Raw genomic sequence first — 16,300 nt, forward strand, 5'->3', positions numbered from 1 at the left:
GGACTGTTACATGCCCATGCAGAAAATGTGCACCAAGAAGTACAGCTACATCCTTTTTATTTTCAGGCAGCGCTTCCAGGAGCTGAGCTGTGTAACGCTACTGAACCATAAGGAGTCCTGGACGTTAGATCATTCCTGTATAACATTCAATATATAAGAAAGATGTGCATGGAAAAGTGATATACCCCCCTGTAGGGTTACACTGACTGTGTAAAAAAATACCAAAAGGTGAAACCATGCATTTATTTGCTAATTTTTCTACAATATTCAACAACAAAAAATATATTGATCCTAATAAATCCCAATAAAACAACAGAAAAATCCAGTTAATTTAAGAGTGGTTTATGTTATTATTATGTAGCACCACCATATGGTGAAAATTAATCTGCACACATAGGGCCTGATTCAGAGGTGCGCGCTAACTGCACGCAATGCCGATATTCACGCAATTGACCGATGTTGTAAGTACTGCGCATGAATCCCGATGGTTACCACACAGAGATGCAGAATTAATTTGAAGGCCAGAGTCGTGGATTTCAGTGCGCGCTCCTGGGAGGTAACGGGGGTGGTGGTTAGGCAGATGTGTTTGTCTCGCGGTCAGCGACTGCACCGATATAAGTGGCCATTTTCAGCCGGGTAATCTGCGCAGAGTTGCCGACAATCTGGCTGCCTCTTTCAGGAGGACGCGAATTTGGGGGAGGGATGGGGGCATGACTTTGCGATTGCATCAGCATGGCCACGCCCCACTACACAATGCCAAGATTACCGCCATCGTATAGCCAGGGGTGGGGACACAATGACGCGATTCAGCGCGAATAGCGTAATTGGATCCCCCGTACCGCCCACTTACACGGGGGAGCGGATGCCAGGAAGGGGGGGCAACCCTGGCGCCAGCCAGGAGACTTGCCCACTCTTCCGGTGGGCCGGGAGAACCACCCGATTTTCGGGAGGCTCCCAACCGTGCCGGGAGAGTAGGCATGAATCTGCGCCCCTTTAAGCCTGCTGCAATTTTCGATAATGCGACCGATGGTGCATCTCAACACGCACTGCGACGTATTAGCGCCCAACCTGTGGGAATCTGCGTAGGAAGACCATTGACTGCAGCATGAGCATAAAGAAGCTGACGCAGCTGCAACTGCATGCACCGCTGACCTGGGCCCATAGGCAGAAGCTACTACCTGTGGAAGTGAAAGGGAAAATATTTGCAACGCTGCTCTATCAGGGCAGACATAATAAGTGCGCGGAACGTTTAGATGAGGGTCCAGGTTGAGCGTGGGGACTAATTTCTGGTGCACCGGCCGTTCACCGTTTCCAAGGAGACGGCGACGCGCTGGTGCCTTGATCAGCTGACCCAGGCAAGATGTCACATGGAGATGAGCGGTCCGGAGCTGCCACATTATTCACCTTCAGCTCTCTGCCTGACCGGGCCTTCAGCTTCCTGGGGAGCAGGGACACCCGGGAGCTGCTGACCAAATGGTAAAGAGCAGTATTATATCTCTTACCTGTCCCTGATCGGCACCCGTGTAGCCACCCGTGTCCCCCTGCTCTGCCTGTGTCTGTGTATACCAGGCAACGTGGAACTACACTTGACAGCATGCCCTGCCAGTATTTTGCATTTAGGGCATGCTGAAACTGTGACAAGGCTACTGGGATGTGTAGTTCCCCAGCAGTTGGTGTGCCTCACGTTGCCTCCCCCTGATGTATACCAGTGACTACAGTCATAAGCTGACAACCAGCCGAGTCTGCCGCTTACATGTAGCATCTAGGGGTGGGCAATAAGCCCCCCCGTTTTTGGGGCTCGTTTACATTTGGATGTAAGTCAGGTTTATGACACGCCCCTCAGATGTAGCAGTACACGCCCACTTTACCGCCGTGCTCATAGGTGCTGTTTTCACAATCTCCCTGAAATGCTTTTTCAAAAGTAGGCAAGTATGAGCCTCACTTGTCTCATCATGGTATGTACCGTGTGGTCGTTGCTTGATGAACGGGCTGATGTTTCAAAAGTTTTGTTTTCATGAAAAATACGCAGAACCTGTTTGCTTGTCTCACTTTTATAAATACTGTGGAATGTATTGAGGGGCTTTTACCCAGAGTTATCACAAAAATCTAATTTGGGCACTGGCTTTTCTATATTGGGTACAGGGTGTGCGCGGCCCCTGAGTCAAGTGTGTGTGGGGGGGTCCTACCTCATACCCTCCCTGCACCCGTTCACTATACTTGCAGCCCGATCTTAGGAAAATGGTGTCAGTACCATTTTCCAGGACATATGCATATGGGCAGTAGGCCCTGGCACAGTGCCAGAGTCTTTACGGTGCATGTGTTGGCATGAGTGGGAGGGGGCCCTCTTAGAAGACGGACCCTGTCTACTGAAATATAAAATTGCACATATTTCACATAGCATCTCAGAAACCGTAAATGCCTGTGGTAACTGCAGTAATATTGAAATATATTAAACTCATGTTTTGCGATAGTAGGCCTCAGAGGTCTAAAAAGGGAAAGGGTATATCCGCACTCTGGCTGTAGAATTTATTTTAATCAACTTTCAGCAAATACATTATTTTTCAACATAATCTCCCTGCTTTTCAATGCACTTTCCCCATCTGTCAAAAAGCTTTCGTATTCTCTCATTAAAAAAAAAATGTTTTAGGCTGAGCTGCGAGCCACGAATGCACAGCTGTCTTCACATCTTCATCAGACGTGAATCATGGCTGATTTGCAACATAATCCACTGTCACTCATCTATCCAACAGAATCAGTTCACGTGCACGCTCAATGTTCTCGTGGACGGGCGTCCGCTCCTTCTTCATGGCTGACACTTGTGCAACCTTCTTTGAACTTCTTTGTCAATTCATGCACACATCTGTGCGACAAAACAGTTTCTCCATACTATGCACAAAGTCTTCGATAAATATCGGCACCAGACACACCCTCAGACCACAAAAAATGTATCACTGCACTCTGCTCTTCTTTCATGCAAATCACAAGTGGGGCAGCCATTATTCTTGCACGGCAGTCACAAATGAACTGATGTAACACGTTCAAACCTGCACAGCAGTGACTGGGGAGACAGCGACCTAGTACAGAAAGCGTTGATAAGACTGTGCGGCCAACAGAAGTTTTAATATAACTGGAGTGCGGATAATTTTTGACTCACCCTTGTGTGTGTGTGTGTGTGTGTATGTGTGTGTATATATATATATATATATTTTTTTTTTTTTCTACATGCTTATGGTGCTGTATGTAGTAGTCATACTATAAGTTGTACAGGAGTAAAAGTAAATAATCAGAGAAACTGGCACAGTGGAAGAGGTAAGTGGAGCAGGGGAATGGATTGAACTTAACATGGGGTGATAAGCATTACTTCATTACCTTGATCTGTTCTGGCACGTGCAAGGAGCAATTTTCCTTCCTCCATGGAGCGGCGTCACTCACACGTGCAAGAACTTCAATCGGCGAGTGCACAAATAACAATAACTTTCACAAAGAAAAACATATTATCACACATGCAGCAGTCAAGAGCAGTGATCGCAGTGGCCGCTGCTTTCATACGCGATGTCACTGCTGGGAGACATTCGGTCAAGCATATAGGATTTTCGTTTTGATTTCCCACCAAATTAAACAATAATATTAGAGCTATTAATGCGAGTATTAATGCATCAGCTCCCAAGAAATGACTCTTTCCCCTCAAAGAGTGGGGCATTGAAAAGTGTATATAGTAAAAAAAATCACTAGAACATGAAATTAAACCAGTTGTTGTCTGCCCATCCTGATATTTCTTCTGTACCTCTCGCTGGACTGGTTTGCTTCCGTCCTGATTGTCGCAAGCAGGGTTCTCAGCCCACCCCACCGAAGCCATGGGCACTAAGCGATACTGTATATCGGGAACCTCTGGGAATTAGAGCTTTGCTGGTTCAGTACCTGAAAATGCAGCAGGTGCATGTGCAGCAAGTTTCTCTGGCTGCCTAGTAGTGATTGGGCTAAAGAATCTGGTTGGCTGTTGCTGTCCTACTGCTACCCAAGGATCCACCTCAGTCTATTGGTACAAGACATCATTTTCCCGATAACAATGACATCTGCAAATCCAGAAGGGGAGATTCTGGCACTTGGGGCCTCTGAGCCATACGTAGTGTTACATACTAATATAGGAGCTTTGCACATGATGAGATCTTTCTGCCTAAGGTGATTTCTTCTGCATCAAGACCTTATTTTTCCTGATTTCTTTCAGGACCCACAGAACTTGGTGCCAGGAAGCTGACGATAAATTGATTTTTTTGTGTTTGTTTTTATTAGAGACCTCACAGTGTATCTGGGGAAGACCCGGTCAGTTTAGAAAATGTGTTATCAGTTTGTTCTGTATGGTGATCCAAATAGAGGACAGCAAAAGTCCATAGAAAGCATTGCATAAAGCAGACATACTCCCACATGGCACTGTCTAGGTTAGAGGCTCACTCAGTCAACACATTGACTACATCTTAGGCTCTCAAAGCAAAGAGGTTATGGTCTCTGAAAACATTTGTTAGATATTACCAGCTGGACTCAGGTGTTTTACCCTCAAACTACTTGCGCTGAAAACCCTTTCTGCAGTGTGTAACATTTAATATCTTCCTTTGACTCCCTTTGTGATTTTCCATATGTACACATGCAAGAACAACTCCGCAGTCAGCCATTTTGTGTGTTTGCCCTAACTGCACTACTTTGTCTCTCTTAGTTGTCACTGGTTTCTAATGAATTGATAAGCTGCATAGCACCTCAATTCTCACTGTTTGCTTAGCCTCACTATGGGGTATTTACTAAGCAGTGATTAATGCCTTTTTTATCAGGAAAAGGTGTTCTCAACATTTAAGCCAATTTACCAAATTGGTCCTGTCACTATTGCAGTTTACTGCGCCCCTGTAGGAAGTACGGGGATTGTGGTCTCTTGCTAAACTGGATTAAGCTAGTCCTATTGCCGTTTTTGCAGCAAACATAGCGCCATCTCAGAATGGTGTTCCACCAGTGCCTGTGCAGTGTACTGAGCACCTGAAAGACAAATCCAGTAAGCTGGTGACTGGACATGCCCGGCCTTATCGCCTCACATATACCCTGTATGGCAGGGCTTGACAATTTTTTTCTAAAATCTAGGAGCCAAGATGAAATTGTAGGAGCCAGACTACGACCCCCCCAAAAAATTACAAGAGTGAGTAAGAAGCACAGCTCTGTGTGTTATGCAACCTATATACGCATTATACTAGTCCACAAAATGGTCACAGTTGAATGGATACAGTAAAATGGAGGCTCTGCACAGCTCCCCTGCTCCACCCTCCTGTAATAACGGACCACATTTCACATAAAACAATGGTGCCAGGAAGTACAACAAAACCCCCTCCCCCTCATGGTGACACCACTATCCCTCTGAAGCTTCTCCGCAATCTCTGGCCACACATAGACCCTACTACCGGAGAGCTCTATGCGGCTGGAGTTAGTTGACAGTAGACAACCAGGATGTACAGGAGGATCAACGTAGACTGGGAAAGACAACAGGGATCCGAGCAGGCCAGGATGGAGAGGAGTCGTCAGCGCAGGCCGGGACGGACACAGGCACAGCAGTCACCGCAGGCGACACTCAGCACATGAACTCCTGTGCATGATATGAACACCGGAATACTATAGGCACAAATCCCTGCCAGAGCTGATGAGGATCTGCTTCCTCCCTCACTGCAAAATCTGGTAGCCATGGCGATCTGGCCCCTGGGATTTGTCGAGCCCTGGTGTATGGAGATGTGTGGAAATAATTTCTGCTCATGCGTAGCCCACTAATGCATTGTTCTGTTCATGCGCAACATGTCCTGCGCATGTGCAGTATACTTTTACATGGTCTCTGCCACAAAGTCGTACACTGAAGCATTACCTGGGCTACCGTGTTGGGGCCAGTTTCCATATTAGCACAAGTTTGTACTGCGCATCACTAAAGATTCATTAAATAAAAAATGAGATGTTGCATCTATACATTTTTTTCTCCCCCCTCAATATCAGATTCTGCTGTAAAAGTGATATTTGAGTGGCAGCAATGTGCAAATGAACGCGTTTCCCCACAACAAGCTGGTTATGCATGGGTTAATTGCTTATGATGTATGGTGAATTTTTTTGCAGCACAGGCAGATGAGACCTAACACAGTCTTGTCTGTGCCTTACTGGCTCCTACTCTCATTGACTTCAATCACCTTGTTATGTGCCTGCTAATAGCGGGTAAATAACATTAACTGCGCTGCTCACCCTGTCTGAATGTCTCACACATATAAACTGAGGTAAATAACTCAGCAAACCTCTAATTAATCCGTCCTGTGGCTGCTCTGTACCTCTACAGGTTTTGTAGAGACTCCCATTTTCCCATACAGTACTGGGACTGGATTTATCAAATACGAGGGATCAGTCTGGTTGTTTGTATGGAGTCACTGTGACACCTTCACACGGCTCTCACATTTGCTGAGATTAGCATGTAATGTAATGAGAGATCCTGTTAAAATGGGGGATACCGGCTACTCTGTAAATCTAATATTGCTTTATAATTCCAGGGTTTAAATTCATGGGCACCTGGCAGCCTTTCTTTCTATAGTAGTCCATAAATATTATGGGTCAAGGTCAAAATCTTATGTAAAGTAACCTTATCTAATATATATAAAAAAAAAATATATATATTTTTCTAAGTTATTCATTATATTTTTCGGTTATTTAATTGAATATATTTCAATCTAATTTATATAATTGAATTTACTAAATGTGTTATTTAATTGTATTAAAAAAATTTCTATGAAATATTAAAGAATAAAACATTCAGTGTACTCTCTGCTATCTGTGACGCCATTAAAATAGTACTAATAAGACTGAGTAACATATGCTCTTATGTGTTAATTAAAATAAAAGAATAGATGTAGAAATGATGTGGACTGCTATTCATGAGACTACAGACAATCAATCCATTGGAACCATGGAAAGAAGTGATGCAGCAGAGGCAGCCATCTCGTATGCTGAACCAATAGTCATGAGTATGCAGCCAATCAATGCCCTGGAACGAAGGAAAGAAGCGACACAGCAGCGGCAGCCATCTTGTTTGCCGAACCAATAGTCATGCGAATGCAGCCAGAATGAGGCAAGAGCAACAAAGCAGAGGCAGCCATCTGGTGTGCTTAATCAAAATTCATGAGAATGCAGGTTATATCTAGCCTATCCATGTACTAGGAACCAGGGATATTGCTAGTTCCCAGTAACCTGATCAGTTGCAGTGTTATGTATAGCAGTTCAGCTTACAAAATGGCCCCCTTCAGTGAGTTTAGGCGACCCGTGTCTACTTGTAGCCTATAATACCCCCCAACAGTCACTAATGTTGCTGTTTGGCTACAACTGGTACAATTCTGTGACGTTAGAAAATAAGCAACGGCAGCACATCCGTACTACTAATAATGCAGTGCGACTGTCGCACAAACAGATATTCTATGGTAGGGATTGTTCATCCTCTGTTGTTCCCTAGTTTGGATTTGGAAGCTAGTTTTATTACTGCTTTCCTACCCTTCTTTCTATATTTTTATGCCATGTTGTGCTTATGTTTTATTGTATGGCTATTTCGATTTCATTATTTGTGCGTTGCGACATCTTCATGTAAACTGCACTTGTTTTATACAGGAGATACGCTACTGTGACTCTCCAGATTCTCCATAACTACATCGCCTATGATCTATAGGGAACCATAAGGGTTGCTCGTTGCAAATGCTATGTGTAAAATGTATATGTTAAGTTGTACATACCAATAGCGCTACGTGTTTCTGCCATCTCTCTGTGTCAGGTCCATGAATGGAAGAATAACAGCCCAAGCTTTCCGCTATGACCAGTATTTCCAGCCCTATCAGAGGGATGACTTTGTCCTGGTAAGTGGTCTATGTCCTTCTATGTACATTTCTGCATTATATAGGTTTGCGCTCTGAAACTAGTAAGTGGAGATGGGAGCTCCATGATAGTGCTGGAGAGACGCCTTCTCCCTGCTAGCAGACTATTGGCTCTATATAGCTTTTCCCATATATTTCTTTTCAAGCATCACTGATTGGATAATCCTATAGCGCTGTATGACTGGAGGTACCTGATTGGACAGTGCCTTGGCCACCTTATTGGATTCCACCTGTTCCTTCACAGAGTGCATTACATCTCTGAGATGCCTGAAGAGTAAGGTCTGGTGTGCTAGTACTGGGTGTTTCTGGAAGGAAATGGATGGTAAAATATGTCCCCTTTAATTCCAACTGTTAGCGCTATAGTCTTTTTTTTTTTTTTTTTGCATTGTGATTTCTTGTACCTTGTAAATTCAATACATCTGATACTACTGGGTTTCATCATCATTATGGAGAACTAAACATTTTATTATTATGCCGCACTCTTTTTTTTTTTTTTTTTTCCTGGGTACACTTAACATTTCTTAGCAATATTTTTCCCCAAATAAAATATTAATAAAGCAACGTAATTTAATTACATAAATAAATAAAACATTTCAATGAAGGAATTTCATATTTGATGGAGTTTTATTTAACATTTCTTTTATTTACCAGCGTAATAATGAATTACACATCCTATATATAAAAAATAAAATAATTAACAAATAGAACAAAGCCCCATTAAGGGTTTACTCTAGATATAAAAGTAATATAGTGTATCAATCAGAAGAATATTTCCATCAAAAGGCAAGTGCAAAAAAATGGCAAATTGTATCCAGAGCAATCTAAACAAGGCAGGTAAATCCCCCTGAGTGGGGATGAGGGAAAATGTGCCCCCCCCCCCCCCCCCCCCAAAAAAAAAAAAAAAAGGATCCCTCCGGAGGCACAAATGTATTTGGCGTTTTAGGGCCAATGTAAAGGTTGCATCAGATGCCCCACACTTAGAACAGACACTAGTATCTGACAATCCCATCAGGTACCTGTGGGGGTAAAGATACCCATTGTGATAAATGTTATAGAGCATATCTCTATATATGCTGGATGGGAGCCCTGATTGAGAATAGAGGAATAAGCATAACAGGCTTTCCATGGTAATATGGGGGAATACAGTACATCAAGTAGATAACCCTGTAGATATTTTAGTATGGGCTAAGGGGATCTGAAGAATTTTATAATGAAGATAAATTACCCCCCTTCTCCCCCATAGGTCTAGCTAATAATAGATATAAGAAGTTGGAACAATCTTCTGAGAAAAGAGTTTGAATGGAACTCTCATAGTGTTGTGCCTGATATAGCGCCAAAGAATGAGATTAAGGCAGTCCATATTTATCCACTAACTCCGCCACTCGAAAGGCCGACTGTTTTCAGTGTCAGCCAATGCTTGGATGTAAGGAATCCCCCTATCGGTCCAGAATGAGAAAGGCGCGGAAGCCTCCCCGTTTTGGAACTCAGGATTTGCTTTCTTGTAAAGTGCCAAACTCGCCACGAAACCATCAGCAGTGGGTTCCTTATAATTTCCTCAGATAATTCTTGTTTATGGGAATGGATGAACACCAATAGGTGCTGATCAGGTTGAAAAGACTGATTCAGCTTTGAATCAGTATATAGGTCCATCCTATGCATCCAGTCCCGTATGTATCTCAAAACTCCAGCATGACTATACAGTTTTAAATTAGATGTTAACCCATCCTTTAGCCTGGGTTTGTTGGAGATTCAGCAAGCCAATTCGAGGGTGTTTATTTTTACACATAAAGTCCCGAAATGTCTTGTACAAAAACTTTTCATTCGCCTGTGAGAGCAGAATAGGTAACATCTGTAAGGGGTAGAGGAGTTTAGGGAAGGGGATCATTTTTAATAAATGGATCCTACCTTAATAGGACAACATAAGATGACCCCACTGGGACAGTTCACCCACTAACTCTTGAATAAGCGACCTCATATTAAAATCTTATAAATCCTCAATATGACGTGGTAATTCGATTCCCAGCTATCCAAGAGAAGTAGTATCCTGTACAACAGGATAAGGGACCCCCCAATGTGGCATCACCGTGGCTCCCAAACAAAGCGCATCTGACTTATCCGAATTAATACTAAAGCCAGAAACTTTAGCATATTCTGACAACTTATCAAAGATCTTGGGTAAGGTTTGTTCTGGATATGAAATATAAAGTAATAAGTCATCAGCAAAGGCCTGGACTTTAAAGTCTTGGGAACCCACCAGAATACCTTTTTAAAATCAGTCCAGGAATGAAGAATTCACAATAATGGGTACAAAGCTATATTAAATAACAATGGCAACAGAGGGCATACTTGTCGAGTGCCCCTCGTCATTGTAATGGGGGAACTACAGGTGCTATTAATTCATCAGGGTAGTGGTCGGCAAACAATATAAAAAGAGAAACAGGTCAGAGAAAGTTCTACGAAAATCACGTAACTCAAAGATTTTAAGTAAATGACCCCAAGACACTGTCAAATGCCTTTTCCGCCAAGCTCAAAAATATTGCTTCCAAAGGGTGTGGGGAAAGTGAGTGAGACACAATAGTTGACAGAGCCGTTCAAACTCCTTTTCCCGAAAATCTGCCACATGTGACTCCTAATTGGTGGTGTGTTAGGATGCAAGGTAAAAATAGTTGAAGACGGTGGGCCGTTATTTTGGTCAATATTTTGAAGTCTTGATTCAAAAGTGTAATAGGCCTATAGGATGTAACCAATTCTGGATCTTTGGATAGTTTGGTTATAACTAGTGTATGCTCTATTAAAATTGGGATAAAGGAGATGGACCTCCCATATACCCTGATTCGGAGTAGGGATGTGCAGGCTCGGATAGGTTCGAGTTTGCACGTGGAGTTCGGATTTTTCCCTCCAAAAAAACGGAACTCAGAAAGAGGCAAAACGTCATCTTACATGGACGAACATCATCATTCCTGGACTTTTGTCCAGGAATGATGATGTTCGTCCATGTAAGATGACGTTTTGCCTCTTTCTGAGTTCCGTTTTTTTGGAGGGAAAAATCCGAACTCCACGTGCAAACTCGAACCTATCCGAGCCTGCACATCCCTAATTCGGAGTAATTGTGGCTGTAACTTTTTATAATACTCCCCCGAAAAAAACCATCAGGACCTGGAGATTTATTTTTATGAAGATGGGAAATAACCTCAGAGATGTCAATCTCTGTAATATCCTGAGTCATAATCTCTCTCTGGGCAGAAGAAAGTTTCGGAAGTCTTGTCTCATTCAACAGGTTCCAATGTAAGCCAGGAAGTTCTTGAGGGGCCTATACAAAGACTCATAATAACGCTGGAATGGAGATGATCAGGAGTGGATACCACACGGATTGATGTAGTAGGATTACATAATGCCCTAATATATTGGCGAGATCGTTTCCATATTAGCCAACAAATGCCCAGATCTATTGCCCCATCTATAATAACGATTTTTTTGCATACTCTGTTTAAACAGATTACAGCCGCTGACTCTGTAACGTGGCGTTTGGCATGCAGATACACCCGCCATCGCACACAGAATATAAGCATGCTGCATACCATTTTATTCAGCAGAAGCTGCTTGTGCTATCTATTTCCATAGCTGTGCAAATAAGACGCATTTGAAGGTAAAAAGTCGCTCTGCGCTACCGAGTCATGCCACGGCATGGCGGTACTAGAAAGGCTTTTTTAACACGCATGGAGGCTAGATTTATGAGGACACATCTGTATATATACTGTACACAATGCAAGTGAAAGAGGCATGGAAGGTGAAATGACTGTACAGCAATTATAGCAGATTACAGCTCTGCAGATGTATTTAGTGGCAGGCTTGTAGCAAGGGACTGTGAAATTGATTGTAAATGACTTTATCAGATTCCAGGGCAAAAGCACTTTGTGTCCAGCAGACATAACGTATGTTAATGACATTTCCATATTGATATATTTATGTGCTACTTGTTGGATTTGGCACCCAGTAAGTAGTATAGTACCCTTCTCCTCCATATAGAGCGTCTTAAGGCTATGTCAGGTAATATCCTAATCCAATAGGGAGTATAATAATTGCACAAATGGCACGTGTCCCGGGGAAGGCACGCACTATGCAGTATACCGAAGAGGCGAGTGTAAAATCACATTCAAAGTCGTAAAACCCCCTTTTAATCACTTTCGTGCAGCCTGCTGTCTAGACCTTCGTCAGTCCTCTGCATTTCTCACTTTTAGTTGTCACCATACAGAGTGGCAAGTCAGGGGCAGGAAAACAATACAGGATAACACTACTTGTCCCATTATTCAGAACACTGATATCAGCACCTCTGTCTCCTTTGCCAAAGATGTGCCAAAGGGGGCAGCGGGAGGGCAGGGACTGATTATTGTGGTTCTAGTGACTACTTACTGCCATCCTATGTGGGCAGAATCCTATTCGATAGAGCTAAGCTCTGTGCTTTGGGTAAAAGAGCAACAAAAATAAAATAAACAACTTTGCCTGGACAATATAAAGCATTCAGCGAAAAAGAAGATGAAGATAAATCAATGTATTCACTTACAGTTTCAGTAGGTCATGTACAAGTTTATTACAATTTGTTTGATCATTTAAGTTAATAACAGAACTTTTGCCATTCAAACCAATGGTAGCCCAAGTTCCCCAATTAGCATAGTTTTATGCTGGGTAAACCATACTTGCTGACATTCAGCTCCCTCCTTCCGGGAGGGAGCTGAATGCCTGCATAGAGGGGGAGGCGTGGCCGGCTATGACGGCGTTTTGGGGGCGGGGCCGGGGGCGTGACCGTAAAGGCATTGTAAAGCGCGGTGCGGAGCCACGATGACGCGATTCAGCGCGAATCGCGTCATCGGGCATCCCCGCTGCGGGGGTTTCTAGTAGTTGTGCGGGGGGCAGGCTGCAGCCTGCAGCCGGGAGGCTTGCCTGCCTTTCCGGGGGGTCGGGAGCGGCACCCGATATTCGGGAGGCTCCCGACCAAATCGGGAGGGTAGGCAAGCCTGGGGTAAACCAATGCTATCGCTTAACGATTTCCCTTGAACTTTTCTATAGTTCAGGGCAAACGATACTGGGTGTACACACTGATCGTTCTCTATGATCGATATCTTTCAGTGAAGTCATCCTGCCACATCTCTGAACATGCAAATCGTGATGAAATCATCCAAGTTGGCCTGCATGTACGGATGACCATAGATATCGTTATGGTCCATGCGGGAACACGCATCGTTGGTCGTTTACTGCTTAAAAATGAATGATATGAACGATTTATCGTTATCATTCATAGATATCGTACCATGTGTACGCACCTTAACTGTTAAAAAAATAAAAAAGTTGGAAATGGCAATTAACATTGGGCTTGATTCAGAGTTGAACGCTATAAATCAATGGTCTGCACATGCGTCACAGCCGCATTGAACACACGCGCTGCGAATGAATTGTGTTCGAGCTCAATATGAGGATTAGCGCACAATTTATTGACAGGAAAAAAAACGTTTTGTGTGTGGTTACGGGGAGTTCTGGCCAAAATGCGGGCGTGTCGGGGCCGTTTCCTGGGGGTGTACTAGCCAGTGTCTGATCGCACATGCAGAGAACAAAGCCGCGGCCATTCTGCGTGCGCATAGACTCACTCCAGCAGTTGCTGGCAGCTACAATGGCTCTGGTGGGCGTCTCAATACAAAAATCCGCCAGCTGATGCATTAGAATATTTCAGCAATTGCTCAGCGGCGAAACTCGCAAATGCGTTTGCATTCGTGTACAACTCTGTATCAGGCCCATTGTTGACAATTCAAAAAGAAGCCCCGAAAATACCACAATGAAGATCCCTAGAAAAGTTGGAGGTATTACTAAACCTGATGTAAGTCATCAGCATAATTAACCCTTATGTAGCACATACGTTTGTTGTTACACTATTGTGCTAACTGTTAAACATGAACATATTTGCACTTCGATGCTTCGCTGCTTTGTTAATTCATTAATAGATCTATTTTCATCTCCAGGCCTTCTTCCAAGATCCCAATGTGATTTCCCACTTGAAGTTACTTTCCAATTCTGGACAATGGACTACACTGGGTAAACTTATTACTTTTATTAACTTTTTGAAGATTATATTCCTTCAGCTGCTCAAATATTCTGCTATATGTGGGCAGCAGAGAGATTTAAAATGTCAATTCTTCTTTAGGAACAACCAGGCTGGTTTTGGGGTGAAGTATACCTATTTCCTGACTAGTTATGACTTCAGTCCCCCAAAGTTCTAGAATCTATGTGAGATTTTGGGACTGCTGATTTGCATGCATTATATTATTATGCATAAAATTACCAACTTGATAACACAGGGGTTACAGACCTCTAATATAACACACATGTATAAAGGGACCTTATCACCTCAGTCCGGCCTTCCCCCACCCTCTTTCCTCTGCACTGCCCCCCGATCTGATTGCTGCTTGATCCCCGGCTGCGTCCTGCCCCCCTGCTTTTATACTTACTCCTGGTGGCCGGCTGGGTCCTGCGGTGCTAGGTCTGCCCTATTTCCCTTGCAGTGGGAGCTGTTGGGGCATGAGTGCCAGCTCCCACTGCACACGGATTGAGGAGACAGTACAAACCTTAGGACGGACTTAAATGATTACTTCTACTGTGTGTAGATGACCCTAAGCTCATAAGGATCTGATTTGAGAGCAAAGCACAAAAAGCAAGTAACTTTGTATCTGGAACAAACCATGACACAATAGAAGGGGTGCAAATACACTTTTTGCATGCAGAGTAAGTACTGGCTGTTTTTGCATGTAGCCAGGGGGCGGCTCAAAGCATAGGCTGACAGGGCCGTTGCCGTAGCCTTGAACTACGCAGCCCTACATCCCCAGCTGAACCTCTGGCCCTTCTGAGACGCTGTGCCGGTGACGTCCCTGTCAGGGCGTCATCGGCCGCCCTCTCTGCCACTCCCAGCACGACCTGCCTCCTCTGCATTGTGAGTGGGGACGGGCTTTTCCCGGCTCACCACACAGAAGAGTGCGAGGAGTGGTCTCGCCTGGAGCAGCTAAAGGAGGAGATTCATGGGGGCAGTGAGTGAGTGAGTCTGTGTTGTATGGTCTTTCGGGGGGCGCTGTGACTTGCAGGCTAAGTGATACATGTTATGGGCTTGGTTCAGTAATTTATTTTCTCCCAGTTGCTGGAAACTGTGGATATTTGCACGTTTAGTTCACATTTATGGCTGCAGTTGATGTTAACTCGAAGCTGTATAGGCTTATGTGTAAATATTGCACATGGGTTGTGTCTTGTGGCAGAACATGTCGTTTCACAGAGGAGCATAGCTATGGCAATACAATCTGCAACTTCCGTTGTTGCTTCGCCATTTTGAGGATTCTCATTCTGCTTTGGGGGCAGTGTGTGTGTGTGTGTGTGAGGCTATGGGGGCAGTGTGTGTGTGTGTGTGTGTGTGAGGCTATGGGGCCAGTGTGTGTGTGAGGCTATGGGAGCAGTATGTGTGTGAGGCTAGGGGGGCAGTGTGTGTGTGTGAGGCTATGGGGGCAGTGTGTGTGTGTGTGTGAGGCTATGGGGACAGTGTGTGTGAGGCTATGGGGACAGTGTGTTTGTGAGGCTATGGGGGCAGTGTGTATGTGTGAGGCTATGGGGCAGTGTGTGTGTGTGTGTGTGTGTGTGTGTGTGTGTGTGTGGCTATGGGGGCAGTGTGTATGTGTGATGCTATGGAGGCAGTGTGTGTGTGTGAGGCTATGGGGCCAGTGTGTGTGTGAGGCTATGGGAGCAGTATGTGTGTGAGGCTAGGGGGGGAGTGTGTGTGTGTGAGGCTATGGGGGCAGTGTGTGTGTGTGTGAGGCTATGGGGACAGTGTGTGTGAGGCTATGGGGACAGTGTGTTTGTGAGGCTATGGGGGCAGTGTGTGTGTGAGGCTATGGGGGCAGTGTGTGTGTGAGGCTATGGGGGAGTGTGTGTAAGGCTATGGGGGCAGTGTGTGTGTGAGACTATGGGGGCAGTGTGTGTGTGTGAGGCTATGGGGCCAGTATGTGTGAGGCTATGGGGGCAGTGTATGTGTGTGAAGCTATGGGGGCAGTGTGTGTGTGTGTGTGAGGCTATGGGAGCAGCATGTGTGTGTGTGTGAGACTATGGGGGCAGTGTGTGTATGTGAGGCTATGGGGCAGTGTGTGTGTTGTGCGGCTATGGGGCAGTGTGTGATTGTGTGAGGCTATGGGGCAGTGTGTGATTGTGTGAGGCTATGGGGGCAGTATGTGTGTGAGGCTATGGGGGCAGCGCGTGTGTGTGTGTGTGTGGGACTATGGGGGCAGTGTATGTGAGTGAGACTATGGGGGCAGTATGTGTGTGTGAAGCTATGGGGCAGTGTTTGTGTGTGAGGCCATGGGGCA

General features: G+C 44.6%; 1 protein-coding gene across 1 annotated transcript in view; it reads left to right on the plus strand.

Annotated features, from left to right (window-relative positions):
* Positions 1-1,262: 1,262 nt before the first annotated feature.
* The window catches only part of CFAP300 (cilia and flagella associated protein 300), a 65,241-nt gene continuing 50,203 nt past the window's right edge, over positions 1,263-16,300 (plus strand). Inside the window, exons 1-3 of the mRNA XM_088456662.1 lie at positions 1,263-1,476; positions 7,817-7,898; positions 13,925-13,997. Of these exons, the coding sequence (XP_088312788.1) occupies positions 1,361-1,476; positions 7,817-7,898; positions 13,925-13,997 (271 nt within the window). The 5' untranslated portion in view covers positions 1,263-1,360. The remainder of the gene's footprint in view (positions 1,477-7,816; positions 7,899-13,924; positions 13,998-16,300) is intronic.

The sequence above is a fragment of the Taudactylus pleione genome, unplaced genomic scaffold (genome assembly GCF_031769625.1).
Source record: "Taudactylus pleione unplaced genomic scaffold, aTauple2 ptg000711l, whole genome shotgun sequence".
Classification (NCBI taxonomy): Eukaryota; Metazoa; Chordata; class Amphibia; order Anura; family Myobatrachidae; genus Taudactylus; species Taudactylus pleione.